Below are 14,513 nucleotides of genomic sequence, written 5' to 3'. Positions count from 1 at the left end.
CAAAAATAGTTTATCTTCACTATTGCATAAATAACTTTCTTTCACATTCATTCTTTGTGTGACTATTCATTGCAGCATAAACCCCACTAGTTCAGTGGCGATTATCCAATTGCTTGCAAGCGGTCCTGTAGTTGATGCTATTATTCAAATTGACAAGTTTGCAACACGTCTCTCTAACAAATGCAATCAAGCCTGCCAGACGTTCTGCTTTATTCCCATCACGGAACTGTTCGAACTGAATTACTAAGGCCGTTCATTCCATACAAAGTTGCAATTGAAAACATTGATGCAATTCTGAAGAACGGTATGCTCTTATTGACTGCAACTTTTGTGAAAGTGTCTGCAGAAGTCTGTATGTGAAGGTCAATATGCTCTTATGCAGGCTCAACTTTAATCCGATAATAATTTTGTCATAATGCTACCAATCATTTAACAACATTAACACTCGCCCAAAAAAGTATGTTTCTAATTTTCTCTTATTTAATTATGAACATCAAAATTTCCTCTGAAATTATAAGAATTGAAGTAGGTACTTAAATATTAAATATTAAATTTTAAACTATATATTTTATGTAACATTTTACATTTCAAATTAAATAACTAATTTGTCCAAAGAAATGTCACTATCTCAATGACAATTATTTTTTCGAACATTCTTCAGGCAGGTAGTTAGGTACCATAATATTTAAAAAAAAAAAGTGAAAAAACATATTACAGACTATTTCACATTTGTATAAATAATCTTTACCGAACCGCAATGGAATGTAAAACAAACTTATGTACAGACTAAATTCAAAAAGGTTTAGTTACAGCAGGTGTTAGCTATGTCAATAATATTGTATATATGATTTTTGTATCGACGTTTTTGTGAAAAATCACCTCAAAGGCGCTGGAAAAATAAATATGTAATGGCTTAACTAAGATTTATAACTGGTGACTTAAACCAGGTGCGGCCTGTCCATTAAATGTTTGGTGGTTCGCCGCCATGCTGTAGCCATTTTTTGTGTTTAAGACCGTTTGAAAATGTTTGCTAGGGGCTCCATTCAAAATGACAATTCCCTAACGGCGCGCTTAGCTTAGCTGCGCGGAATGGTATGTACCTCGGTTCCTAGCCAGTATAACTCGCAAGCGGGAAGAAATGCCCGCCCGCTGCAATTATTATCTTATTACCAAATTTAGTAAAATTTCAAAGAAAGTAATAAATTTTATTTTAACTTTTTTTTATAACTAATGGCATATGTAGGTACATATTTATGACCAAGTGGATCTTAATAAAGAATATTGTTTTGTACGATTTACTACGGCTTAAAGGTACAGACTTGCAACTTATACATTTACATTTAAAAATATGTGTTATGGTTATTGGTCGTGCTGCCAGTGATTGGGAACTTAAATGGGAAGTGTGTTTAGGTCTCTGTATACAAAATTTTAATACAGTGTAACTTATTTAAGAAGTTTGGTTTTTTTGGTCCATTGAAGACTGAATTTGAAAAATATCCCAATTTATCCCACATATTGTAGAAAATTTAATCTACTTTGAAAACATATGAGATGGGTACGATCGAAAATTAGTCATTCCGGGTTAAAATCTCCAAAAACTGAAGAAAGATAGAAAATATTGTGGTTTTTTCATTTTTGACAATGTTGCGTTCGGCACTTGAGGTCAGAAACTTGGATCATTTATTGGAATAACATCATAAACAAAAGCAAAAAATCAGAACTTCCACATCTGACCCAAGGTTCCCCTCTTCCAGGCGACAAGGTTACCGGACTATAAGGTTTTCCCTCTTAACCTTTGGAATGCCGAGCTCCTGTGACTGCCTTTGTAGTGTGCTGATGGTAAAAATCCTACTAAATGTATTAATGTCTGATTATCGTATGGATATGCTGGCAATCAAAGGATACAAATGGGTACTTTTGACGCTTGAGAACTACCAAACAAGAGTCTCAACTGCTCCCAACCGTCTTGAATGTATGTGAGGCTGAAGGTAGTAAGCAGGGGAAGTAAATAGGAAAGATGAAGGTGGGGAAGTAACTTGCTTTTCAGATCTCCAAACACGGCTAAAGTCATTTCAAGCATAGTTTCAAATCTGAATGGTGGTCTTTCACCAGGGAGGTACTGAGAGGCTGAAAGTATTTTGTTTTTTATTATTGTGACGGCTGTGGCAAACTGTAGTTAGGTCACATAGAGACGACTTATTACATACAATCATATAAGTCATCTAAATGTGGCCTAACCATAGTTTGAAAATGTCATTGAACGCCGAAACAGCTGTCACAATCACAAAATTAGTATGTTTTAAAATATTTCTTCACTATCAATAATTTTAGTTTAAAAAAAGTGAGGCTAGCCATTTAAATTTTTTTTATGTTGGCATTGAAAATTTTAATATATCAAAAATTGTATTTTTATTTATAATAATAAAATTTGAAAGCATATTTTATCACCTTCCAAAAGCAGTTTTTAGTTTTCGGATACATGCAGAAATATTCCATTTATTTGGATTTTATTGCAAAGCAGAACTTCTGTCAAAATATGACTGAGGCCTGAGGATGCAGCTCTATAGTTTTACTTTTTTTCCTGATTAAACCTACAAACACACACACACTAGCTCCAAATCACAAGCAGATGGTTCCAGTAATAGGTTCAGACCTGTCACCATGGGTGTTCAGCTATCATTGATCTCTGAGAATTGTCATGGAAGCTTTATGGTCTTTTAACAGCATTTAACTTCTCTTTGATTCCTTTACACATGTTTCCCTAAAAAAAAGTATCAAAACATTGCAAAAACCAAACTTGCTCACTTTGAATAGGTGCCAAAACAAAATTACTCAATGAATGTCTGAAATTTATTTTACTGTATTTTTTTTAATGATTAACTAATTTTTATAAGACAAGGTTTTATGCATAGTACAAAAGACAACAAATTATTATAAGCAATAATTAGTCGCCTGCAATATCAATACAAATTGAAAATATCTCCCGGGTAAAAATAAATGCCGCCGACGGGTATAGAACCCGCGCCTTCTGATGTCCGGTCAGACGCTCTGGACCACTAAGCCACGTTGGTTTATTTCCAACACGCCGAATAATGCAATACGTACTGGTACTTCAATCAACAATTACTGCTTATTTTATATTTTTAGTTTATCATTGAAAAAAAATAATAATATTTGACAAGTCAAAATATTTCACCAACAAAAGTAGATATAATATGTCTCGATGCCATCTAGTGGGAAATTTAGCATCAACAAAGCCTTTCCTACAAAAATAAATTTGGTTGTTTACAGGTGAAAAAATATAATAAGCAGTAATTGTTGATTGAAGTACTAGTACATATTGAATTATTTGGCGTGTTGGAAATAACGTGGCTCAGTGGTCCAGAGCATCTGACCAGACATCAGAAGGTACGGGTTCAATTCCCGTTGGCGGCATTTATTTTTACTCAGGATGTATTTTCAATTTGTATTGATATTTCAGGCGACTAATTATTTCTTATAATAATTTGTTATTTTACTGTAGTTTGATGATGATAAGCAGATTTAGTCAGTGCTACAATCTATCACCAAGTCAAAGTGCTATCAATCTGTCCTCCCACATTGGAAGGTATGAATCCTTACCTAGACCTGCATTTTAATGTAGCATATTTCAGGCTTAGTCCAAACCACCATAGTACCATTGTTCTGTTCTGATAGAAAAATTGCAACCTAAATAATGGAGCAAGAAATCTTTTCTTAATTTTTTAGGGTTTTAAATCATGGATGCCCATTATTGATGGACATAATCAAGTATACAACGGAATGATGTTTCAAATTAATTACTTGGATATTCTGATATAAAAGCTGTTCTTTATTTAAAAAAAAAAACTATGTTTCATTTCGAATAATAAAACAATGATTCTGGACTTTCCATGTCTTGAACCTTATCTGTCCTGACGATTTGTCATTTTTGGCTAGTTCAATTAGGCTAATGTTATGTGGACATTTTTGCCCATAAATTTTTATTTTTTATATTTGGACAGTCCCCGTTGACTTACGATTCTGGGCCAGTTAGCGTTTAGTTTTGGTCACTGTTACGCTTGATGGCTGATCGAACACCCCAACTTTATATTAGGTAAATTGCTAACAGTCAGAGAATCGGCTGATATCCAGGACCATTCCAAAATTAAAAATGATTTTGATGATGACCAAATATCTCCATCGTGTGTCCACCCTAAATTTTCACATGGCTCGTTCAGCTGATTCTATTTTCGTAATAACTTGTTTTTTGCAAAATTATATTTTTGTAAATTTGACTCTCTTACCGGATAATGTGATTATATATTTATAAAAATAGTATATAATTTACCATAAGTAGTTTCGCAAAATTGCAATTCTATTCAGAGAAATGTTTTTCTCTCTCATGTTATAAAAACATGTAAAAAGAAATACAAAAATATTATTAATGGTTTAGCGCCGTTTTTGTGCAAAATCACCTCAAGGGCGCTGTACAAATATATAATACATTTCTACAATGATCTATGTTATTACTAACTATATATGTAGATAATATACAGTACAATACTTACCTGGTAGGTCACTTGAGATTAACACTTAATTAACATTAACTAATTGTTTATTAGCGAAATTTAGATACAGGATTTAGGACGTAATTGGAAAATTGGATATAACTGGACTTTCTCTTAGGAATGGTATATTTAATTTAAGGGTACGACAGCTTAAAAAGGTAAGTTTTTAGTTTAGACCTGAATTCAGTTGGACTTGTTACGGATCTTAGTTCCGGAGGGAGTTTATTCCAAGCCTTCGGCCCAGATAGCGCGATCACCAAACTTAGTATTTGGCTTGCGCTTAGGTTCCATCAGTCTGCCTACAGCTGCTGATGTTGCTGATCTAAGAGTGGACTGCCTCAGACCAGTGTTTTCCGGGACGCATAGTTCAGAGATGTAGGGTGGCGCCATTTCATTGATGGATTTAAACACCATCCAGCACAATTTGTACTGGATTCTTTCAGTGCACTTGAGCCAGTAAAGGTTACGAAGGTGTTCTGAAATGTGCGAATATTTTGAAACCCCGGTTATGGGTACTTGGGTAGATTATCATAAAATCACAATTTTTAAGAAATCTTTATAAAAGTTGGAAGTGTTTAGTTTGAGGTGCAAAAAGAATCAGTAAGAATGCAATAAGAATCAGTAAGAATCCGTCTGAAGTACGCACAGATGTAACAAATAAAAATTAGTATGCCGATGGTTAATATTAAAAATCTGGCCTAAAAATGTATTAATACAAAATACCAGAAATACTCGCATACCAAAATGTCAATAGCGGTCGTCCCATACAAAAGCCAATTTTCGTTTCACATAATTGTAACTTTAAATGCAGTATTCCCCCCCCCCCGGATGTAAACAGTTGACTTTTATGCTAATTATGTCAAATCTAAGCATGGGTTCTTTCACAGAATGTGAACGATAGAACGTGAATAGAACCTTCACTGAATTTGAAAATCAACTTTGAAATTTGATGAATTGTTCAAATTCTGTGAAACAACCCGTCCTGAGTGTTCACTAAACAAAAAATCTACATTATGCGTGGCCAAAAGCAATTCTAAAATTGACTTTATTGATTTACATTTTTGTGACACAACAAACCCCCGATTTAGTCAAATTGACGAAAATTATAATTTTAAAATTTATTTTTTAAAGCTTGCAACACTGACTCTTTCACTCATTTTGTTCAGCTGTCAAACTTATTTTAATTTTTAGTCATTTGAGGAAGATGTGGGCGCGTAATTCTTTAATGTGATCATTTAAACACATTTTTGGATAGTTTTCACTTGTAATAATGTTTATTTGATATTGTTCTTGTGTTTGATTTCATCCTTTGTTGATTATTTACATAATTTTTAGCGAACATTTTTCGAGTGGTTAATTTTTAATTTTTTGTTTGTTGCAGGTGAAAGTATAACATTCGCTGGGATGCAAGGTATGATATATATGCACATTTAATTACTTTAATGATTTTACTTTTATGTTAGTTTCACATTCATGGTCTAAAGTGTAGTTACTATGTATTAAAAACATGTGATAACACGAAATTTTGCCATTTTCCGTCTAATTACTTGATTTAATTTCACATAGATTACCATTAAATGTGTTGTAATTATACCAATCTGAAAATGTAGATACATTTTCGCGAAAACAGTTTGTTTTAATTAAGTAACTTTGGGAAATATTTATCTTTAAATTTTCACTATAATAGCCTATGTATTAATTATAAATAATAATACAGCAAAAATATTTATTGTAAAATAAATAATAATAATAATAAGTGCTGTTTGTATTTAATGACAAATTAGACCTGTTACTTTTATGTTGTCATAAATTCTGCACGGTGCATAATCCAACAGACTTTCAAGCTGTTAACACAGTGTGCTATAATTATTAGCCAATGGTCCTTTACTCAAGGCATATCGTTTATGAATATGAAAAATCCGTGAACTCCTTTACCTTCCTAATGAATAATTATGTTAGCATCAAAGATGGAGGCTTTTATATCATGAATAATTTTCAGAGAAAATTTGATAAATTTTCTCTTCCAGTGTTAGTTATGTATTTCAGTTTATTGTATATTAGAGTGCCTACTTTTTTTGTTTACAAAAGTAATATGTAGCTCAAATAGATCTTTTAGAAAGGCATAATTTATATTATTACACATGTATTGCAAGTGGTTGTTCTATTTTTAGCAGATGCAGATGAGATCCCCGGAATCGGGCAGTATGACGATTTCCACACCATTGACTGGCAAAGGGACATCGCCAGAGATCGCATGCGACATCGATACATTGTGAAGAAAAAACAAGATTCTTTATGGGACTTAGTAAAGGTGAATTTTATTATACCTACCTATTTCATGTAACTTCTTTGAAATGTTTTTGGAATATAATATTACTCCGTTGTCAGTTAAATATTATTTCACATATTTTTATTTATTTTTATTTTTATTGAAACATATAAACAAGGTTACAATTTTATAACAATATAAACACCAATATTTCAATCACTCTCCTAATAAAGCAGCTGCTTGTGTGCTTGTGACAACAAAATATTTTTACATTTGTTTAAATTAAACAAAAAATATTAGTAATCTAACAAAAAATAACTATAAAAGTAATAAAAATATAGGTTAGTTAATAAATGATTCAAAGAATTGAAAAGGCAAAAACATATTTCTAAACAATAAGTAAAGTTATGAGGTGGTACAAGAGTATTTTAATTTAATTTTTTTTAAATATTTTTCATAGTTTTCTTCAATAATTTATTAAATAATTTTACACCCTTGAATATATAGTGATTCTGTGTTTATAGTCCTTAAATAATGTTGTAAAAATTCATAAGTTCTCTACAATTAACATTATTTTGCAACACTTTTATCTTTTTTCGAAGGAAGCAAATACTTTGTGGTGTGACATTATACGTATATTAAATGAAAAAACACACTTTGTAATACACCACTTTTATTTTTGAATTAAATCCTGAGCTTCGTCAGGGCTTATTATTAACTGATAGTTAACAGTTAATAATAAGAGAAAAGCGAAAAACGGTTGGCGATCTTTGTTAATTCAAAAATAAAAGTGGTGTATTACAAAGTGTGTGTTTTCATTAAATACTTTTTATCTTTTTGATAATTTTACATATGCTTCAAAATATTTGAAAAAATGTTTAATAATCATCGTACATTGTTGAAATAGCTGCGGAATTTAAATAAAAAAATTGGCATTTTTCCAGCTACTGTGAGTGCAGAGTTATAACAGTTATTTACATGCCAAATAGCATCAAGGAATAGTGCAAAATGTACTTAAACATTTAAAACACCTAAACATTTTAAAGGGTTTAATTGCCAATCTGAACCAAGGTGTTACTTGGAGAAATGTATATTGAAAAGTGTATATTCCAACATGGAGCTCAGAAAGTGAACAGCTTCTAGCCGAATTCGAGAGGACGAATGACCCAGACACTGCCTCTGACCTTCTCCAGTCTCTGGACGACGGGCGTATGAAACGGTGGAATGAATTAATGGAGGAAATGAATTTCGAGCACTCGAGCAGAAAAGCATGGCAAACACTAAGGCGACTTGGAGCTGCAGATCAGCCAACTAAAACAATGCCCAAAGTGTCACCAAATGCTGTTGCTCAGCAACTACTCCGTAGTTCAAAAACGACAACAAGGTCTAACATAAACCACCAGGTCCAAAAATCTCTGAAGGCGGCGCGGCTAAAATGGCCGGTGAACCCCAACACTGTGGTCGCCGTTACAGCTGACGATGTAGATATCGCCCTCACTTCAACAAAAGCTGGGAAAGCAGCTGGATGTGATGGAGTTCTCCCAGACTTTCTGAAACATGCTGGACCACGGACAAAAATATGGATCGCAAAACTATTTACTGAAATTTTCAAAACTGGAGAAATACCAAATACCTGGAGAAAGTCTAAAGTTATTGCGATCCTCAAACCCAACAAGCCAGCAGAGGATCCGAACAGCTACCGGCCAATTTCACTTTTAAGTACCGTGTACAAACTTCTTGAGCGAGTTGTGCTCCGCAGACTTACTCCAATTTTGGAGAAAGTGGTCCCACAAGAGCAAGCTGGCTTCAGACCAGGCCGTAACTGCTGCGATCAGGTGTTAGCACTGACAACACACATTGAATCTGGTTTCCAGAAACGGCTGAAGACTGCGGCAGCGTTCATTGATCTCTCTGCGGCCTACGACACGGTGTGGCACAAAGGCCTCCTTGTTAAACTGTACGACACCATAGAGGATGGCAACACAGTACGACTCATTGAGCAACTGCTAACTGGCCGTACCTTCAGGGTTTTTCTAGGAGGGCGAAAAAGCAAAAAAATACCCCTCAATAATGGCCTTGCCCAGGGCTCAGTGCTGGCCCCATCGCTATTTAACATCTACACTCGAGACCTCCCTCACACTGAAGGCAGAAAATTTGCTTACGCAGATGACATCGCCGTCACAGCTCAAGCCAAAACCCTTAAAGCAGCAGAAGATATCCTCAATTCTGACCTAAAGGCTTTGGAAGAATATTTCCTCAATTGGCGACTAAAGCCAAATGGGTCGAAAACAGTTGCGACAGCTTTTCATCTTAGCAATTCACAAGCGGATGCCAAACTCTGTGTTCAGTTTGATGGAAAAAATATTTACCATGACCCCCACCCCCGCTATCTCGGAGTTACTTTGGACAGGAGCTTGAACTACCGGCAACACATGGAAACAGTGGGTAAAAAAACCAGGACAAGGCTTAACTTAGTTAATAAGCTAGCTGGAACTAGCTGGGGATGCGACGCCAACACGCTCAGAACAGCATCCATTGCCCTGGTTTTCTCAACGGCTGAATACTGTGCTCCAGTATGGGCTAGAAGCGCCCACACTTCCATGGTAGACGTTCAGCTTAATGCCACAATGCGAACCATCAGCGGGACTTTAAAATCTACTCCTCTCCCTTGGCTCCCCGTACTTGCAAACATAACCCCGCCAAACATCAGGCGAGAAATTGCAACACTGAGGGAATACAAGAAGGCGCTGCAAAAAAGCGCAATACCTCTACACGAAGATGTCGTCTCCCACCCGGCATGCCGCTTGAAGTCCCGAAAGCCCTTCTGGGCGGAAGGAGAGAGGCTCCTCCGACTACCTCTCACCCCAGAAGATAGGTGGAAACTTGAGTGGCAAACGGCCAACGTGGGAAATGCCCATCTCATACAGGACCCCACCGAGAGACAGCCTGGGTTCTCACTGCCTCGCAAAACCTGGTCCGCCATCAATAGGTTAAGGTGCTCCCATAGCCGCTGTGCCCACATGATGCACAGATGGGGCCTTAAAGAGTCGGCGATGTGTGAATGTGGTGCGGTGCAGACTACCGAACATGTGGTCAACGAATGCCCGCTCCATTCATTCCCCGGCGGGATTGATGAGGTCCACATGGCGACGCCTGAGGCCCTAAAATGGCTCGCAGATCTAGATGTCCCCCTCTGACCCCCCACCATACGAAAGAAGAAGAAGAACTTGGAGAAATCCCCCAAATTCAAAACATCAAAGTAGTGCAGGATAGGAATGTCTGAAATTACCTTATTGTAGCAGGATCTCCGAATTAACCAGGAAAAGGATTAGATAGATTGTTGGAGGATGAATGTATTATTGATGGAGCATATGTATTTATGATACAGGGTGCTCACGATGCCTGGTCTGGCTGGGTGTGCGTGCTGTTGGTGGGCCTGTTCACCGGCGCTCTGGCCGGGGTCATCGACATCGGCGCAAGCTGGATGACCGACCTCAAGTTCGGCATTTGTCCGCAAGCTTTTTGGCTCAACCGCGAGCAGTGCTGCTGGTCCTCTAACGAAACTACCTTCGATCATGGAAACTGCTCACAGGTAATATCTAAAATTATTAAATCTTTGGGGATGTGGTAAGAAGACGAATGAAAGATGTGTGTGGTATCGTAGCAGCGGCTTTATTGAGGTAGTCGATTTACAGAGTCTAAATGGAGTAGCCAGAGTTATCACAGTTGCTGACAATGTCATCATGGTTGATGATGTGCATCACAATAGGATGCGTGTAGGTCACATCACGGTGATGAAGTCGGTGTCTCGACACCGCATCGATGGAGACCAGACTTGCTGACGATGAAGATGTTAAGTCTTCCTGGTGCTCCAGTATGAATTATGTGGTGGCCAGGGAAAATGACACAAGGCCAAGGGGCTGTTGTAATCCCGCGGAGCTGATGATTATCTGAAAACTCTCCTTTAAGGCCAGGCGACACCGGGCTTAGCAGATTGGTGGCCCATGGCAGCGCGGTGAGGTAAGAGCAGGGTGCGGGAGGTGGAGCGCTTTGCATGTATTGAATTTCCAGAAACTACTATAGCTGCCCCTATAAAACCATCGAATTATTGTCAATTATTGTAGCTTAAAAGGGAAGTTTTAACTGCTTTAGTATATATATTTTTTTACTCTTATCTTTGTTCAGTTTAAACATCAAAGATAATCATAACCCGGTTACTTGTTTGATGTTTCATTACCAATTCTAAAATTATATTTTATTGAAGGTTTGTCTGTTTGTGAAAAATATTCATTAATAATAATTGCCGAATGGTTTTTCCAGGTCTTAACATATTTTATTATCTTACACAGAATAGTATTTTGTACTATATTACATATTATTATACTAATGAAATGTTCTACGTGTTGCCATTAAGTAATTTTATTGTACAACTAATCTTTCACTGGGATACAAGTAAATGTTTGGTATGATTATTGAATACCAATGATTATTTTGTATAATCAATAGTAAAATTTGATTTACTATTATTATAAGTACTTAAAGTTCAAAAGATAAATTATTTGTATTTATGCATAACTTGAATATTTCAGTGGTTGACTTGGCCCGAGGTGTTTGGGGAGCCCCGAGAAGGCGCCGGCTCTTATATCATATCGTACCTTCTGTACATTTGCTGGGCGCTCGTGTTTGCAGCACTGTCTGCCTCGCTGGTGCGCATGTTCGCCCCGTACGCGTGCGGTTCTGGTATCCCTGAGATCAAGACCATCCTCAGCGGATTCATCATCAGGGGTTATCTGGGAAAGTGGACACTGGTCATCAAGTCTGTGGGGCTGATACTGTCCGTGTCTTCTGGACTGTCTCTGGGGAAAGAGGGGCCTATGGTGCACATTGCTAGTTGTCTTGGTGAGTCTTTCCTTTTTTAAATTTTATCTAAAAGAGCATGCAGTCACAACAACCTAAGCATTTGTTCTAGACAAATGTCTCTTACATTATACTTAGTAAATAATATGTAAAGTCCTGGAGTTAAAAATGTTTTTATTACTGGTATTAAAAGTTTTTGCTAAATACCAAAAGAATAATCAATTCTTATTTAGATATTGTCGTAAAATGTGTTTTATTTTTATATTCAAGGTGTTCCAAAGTTTTTAACAAACAAATATTTTTAAAATATCAGTGTGTTTTTGCAACCCCACGACTCATATTATGAATGGGCAGAACATGATTATGCGATGCTTATTATTTAAGATAATACTTCTTCTTTCTTTGATGAAATAATAATAGAATTTTATTTTTTAGGCAACATCCTTTCATATCTCTTTCCGAAATATGGGCGAAACGAAGCCAAGAAGCGTGAGATCCTATCAGCTGCAGCAGCAGCAGGTGTGTCAGTGGCTTTTGGAGCACCGATAGGAGGAGTTCTCTTCAGTCTTGAAGAGGTAACAACTGACCTAGCCACTTATGTTTTCCTACATCATTTTGTTAAATTAAATTTTATTTAAATACTAACTGAATGTGAAGTGAATTTGGTCACTAGAACTAAACAATGCTTGTGACATTTATAAAACTTCACTTATTCATTACAAGGGGTTTAAGGAGACAGACCCCCCCTATATATTTCATAAACCTACTAAAAAGAACTGAAAATAACCAAAGCTTTGCCTTTATCAAAAATAATTAATTATGTAGACATACAAATACTAAACATTCCCTTTCCAATTATGCAAAAAATGAATTTATTTTGCTATATTTTTAAGCTTGAAATTTTGTCAGCTCCCATAGACAAACTACTCTGCACACGGTGGCTAGCCGCTTACTAAGATTATTGTCGCTCGCAACATTCTATTGATGAACTACTAACCAACTTCGGAGTGCTTTAGCAACTGCGCAGTGATTAATGGCTATACATCCCTTTAAGCATTTGGGTACATTCAGCGTATTTCTTTCTCGACATATAGATTAGATTCTAGATTCTGCGAACTGCGCATGTGCTTGTATGTGGATTTTATAGATCATGGTGACAAAGTTTTAAACCTCTTGTGATGAATCGGACCATTTGTTTTAGTTAAAAAATGTTAGGTTAGTTCCTGGCGGGAATAGCCCGCTCTTGTTCAAAATAGGTTTGATGATATTTTATAATATTTAAAGAAGTTGGTATAACCTGCAGAGATTCAAATTTATTTTGTGTTTACACTTCTGATTAGGTGCATGACTTATTCAAGAATATTTTTGTGTGAAAATTTTTGTTTGTTCTCCCAGGAGAATGCTAAAATTAAATGTAAAAAAAAGTCAGTCCCCACTTTCAAAGAAGTGCTCGAACTGCCACTGTTTATTTGTATGTATTAGTATTTAACATTTTTGTATGTTTTAGGTGTCCTACTACTTTCCACTTAAAACCTTGTGGCGATCATTCTTCTGTGCTCTGATAGCGGCCTTCATCCTACGCTCCATCAATCCGTTTGGAAACGAACACTCAGTACTTTTCTTCGTGGAATACAACAAGCCGTGGATATTCTTTGAACTTGTCCCCTTTGTTGGCTTGGGGATTATAGGGGTGAGTGCACATTTCCTTCTTGTTTTTCTAATATTAAAAGTAAGGTAGTATTGTTTCTATCATAACTTAGGATGTTAAAATAATTCAATTCAATTAGTTTATTCCTTTAAAAACATTACAAAATTTCATTTTAATTCGTTTTTAAGTACATTTGTAAAATGGTATTACATAATAAGTAAGCGGTGTATAAACTATACCAGCATCAATAGAGCTTGCCTTTTAAAGGCAGCTTCACCTTCAGCTAAATATGTCGATATCCGAATTAATTCTGTTCAACAGCAAGACTGCTCTCCCCACCGGCATGACCATTAGGTTATCAGCAAAAAGAAGTGACCTGGAATGCAGAATATTTTCTGTTAATAAAAATCAGAAAGAGAAGAGCGGTCCTAAATTAGAGCCCTGTGGAACGCCCGAGAGCACAAAGAATAATTTTGACAAGTATATTCCATGTGATACAAATTGCTTTCTTCCAGTAAAATAGCTGGCAAAGAATATGAGAAACCGTAAAAAAAAACCTATAGTTAACAATTTATTTAATAATATGTCATGGTTTACGGTATCAAATGCCTTGGAGAAATCATTATACATATGAGCAATCTACTTGGTAGCCCTTATCTAAAGATTTGAAAACATAATCCTTGAGTACCAGTAGGTTAGTATCTGTTGATCGGCCTTTTCTAAACCCATGCTGTTCCGATATTAAGAACGGCTCTACTTGAAACAGCACATGTTTATGAAGTATCGATTCGAATAACTTAGCCGGGGCAAGTATTGCCACCGGCCTGAAATTTTCAACAGATGTCTTTGATCCACTTTTGAAAATAGGACAAATTTTTGAGACTTTTTAGGAATCAGGAAATATACCAGTTTCTAAAGATAGGTTGAATATAAAGCTTAGTGCCATTTTTAAAAATTCAACACATCCTTTTAAAAAAAATACTTGAAAGTCTGGCCCAAGTGAATGTGTATGTTTCATGTTATTAATCGAAGATTTAACATCTGATTTTTCTATATGACTTATATCAATGTTTTGGGCTACCTTCACATTCATCTTAGCAGCAGTAATGGGATTTAGTAATGGAGGCTCATTACTGTACACTGATTGGAAATGAGTTGCAAATGCATTGGC

The 14,513-nt window shown here is 35.9% G+C and overlaps 1 protein-coding gene across 4 annotated transcripts in view; it reads left to right on the top strand.

The window, feature by feature from the left end:
• Window positions 1-14,513, top strand: part of ClC-c (chloride channel protein 3) — a 34,704-nt gene that overhangs the window by 7,201 nt on the left and 12,990 nt on the right. Inside the window, exons 1-7 of one of the 4 annotated variants that reach the window (XM_089649880.1) lie at window positions 5,732-5,832; window positions 5,950-5,979; window positions 6,740-6,879; window positions 10,226-10,429; window positions 11,427-11,736; window positions 12,130-12,269; window positions 13,202-13,384. In XM_089649880.1, coding sequence (XP_089506006.1) covers window positions 5,973-5,979; window positions 6,740-6,879; window positions 10,226-10,429; window positions 11,427-11,736; window positions 12,130-12,269; window positions 13,202-13,384 — 984 coding nt within the window. In that variant the 5' untranslated portion in view covers window positions 5,732-5,832; window positions 5,950-5,972. Of the gene's footprint in view, window positions 1-5,731; window positions 5,833-5,949; window positions 5,980-6,739; window positions 6,880-10,225; window positions 10,430-11,426; window positions 11,737-12,129; window positions 12,270-13,201; window positions 13,385-14,513 lie in introns of those variants that run through there. The other 3 variants (XM_089649881.1, XM_089649879.1, XM_089649878.1) reach the window with 3 other exon arrangements.

The sequence above is a fragment of the Hesperophylax consimilis genome, chromosome 31, assembly GCF_061612785.1.
Source record: "Hesperophylax consimilis isolate HC1 chromosome 31, BYU_Hcon_1.0, whole genome shotgun sequence".
Taxonomy (NCBI): domain Eukaryota; kingdom Metazoa; phylum Arthropoda; class Insecta; order Trichoptera; family Limnephilidae; genus Hesperophylax; species Hesperophylax consimilis.
Note: the sequence above shows the minus strand (reverse complement) of the source record. Positions and strands in the feature narration are given on the sequence as shown.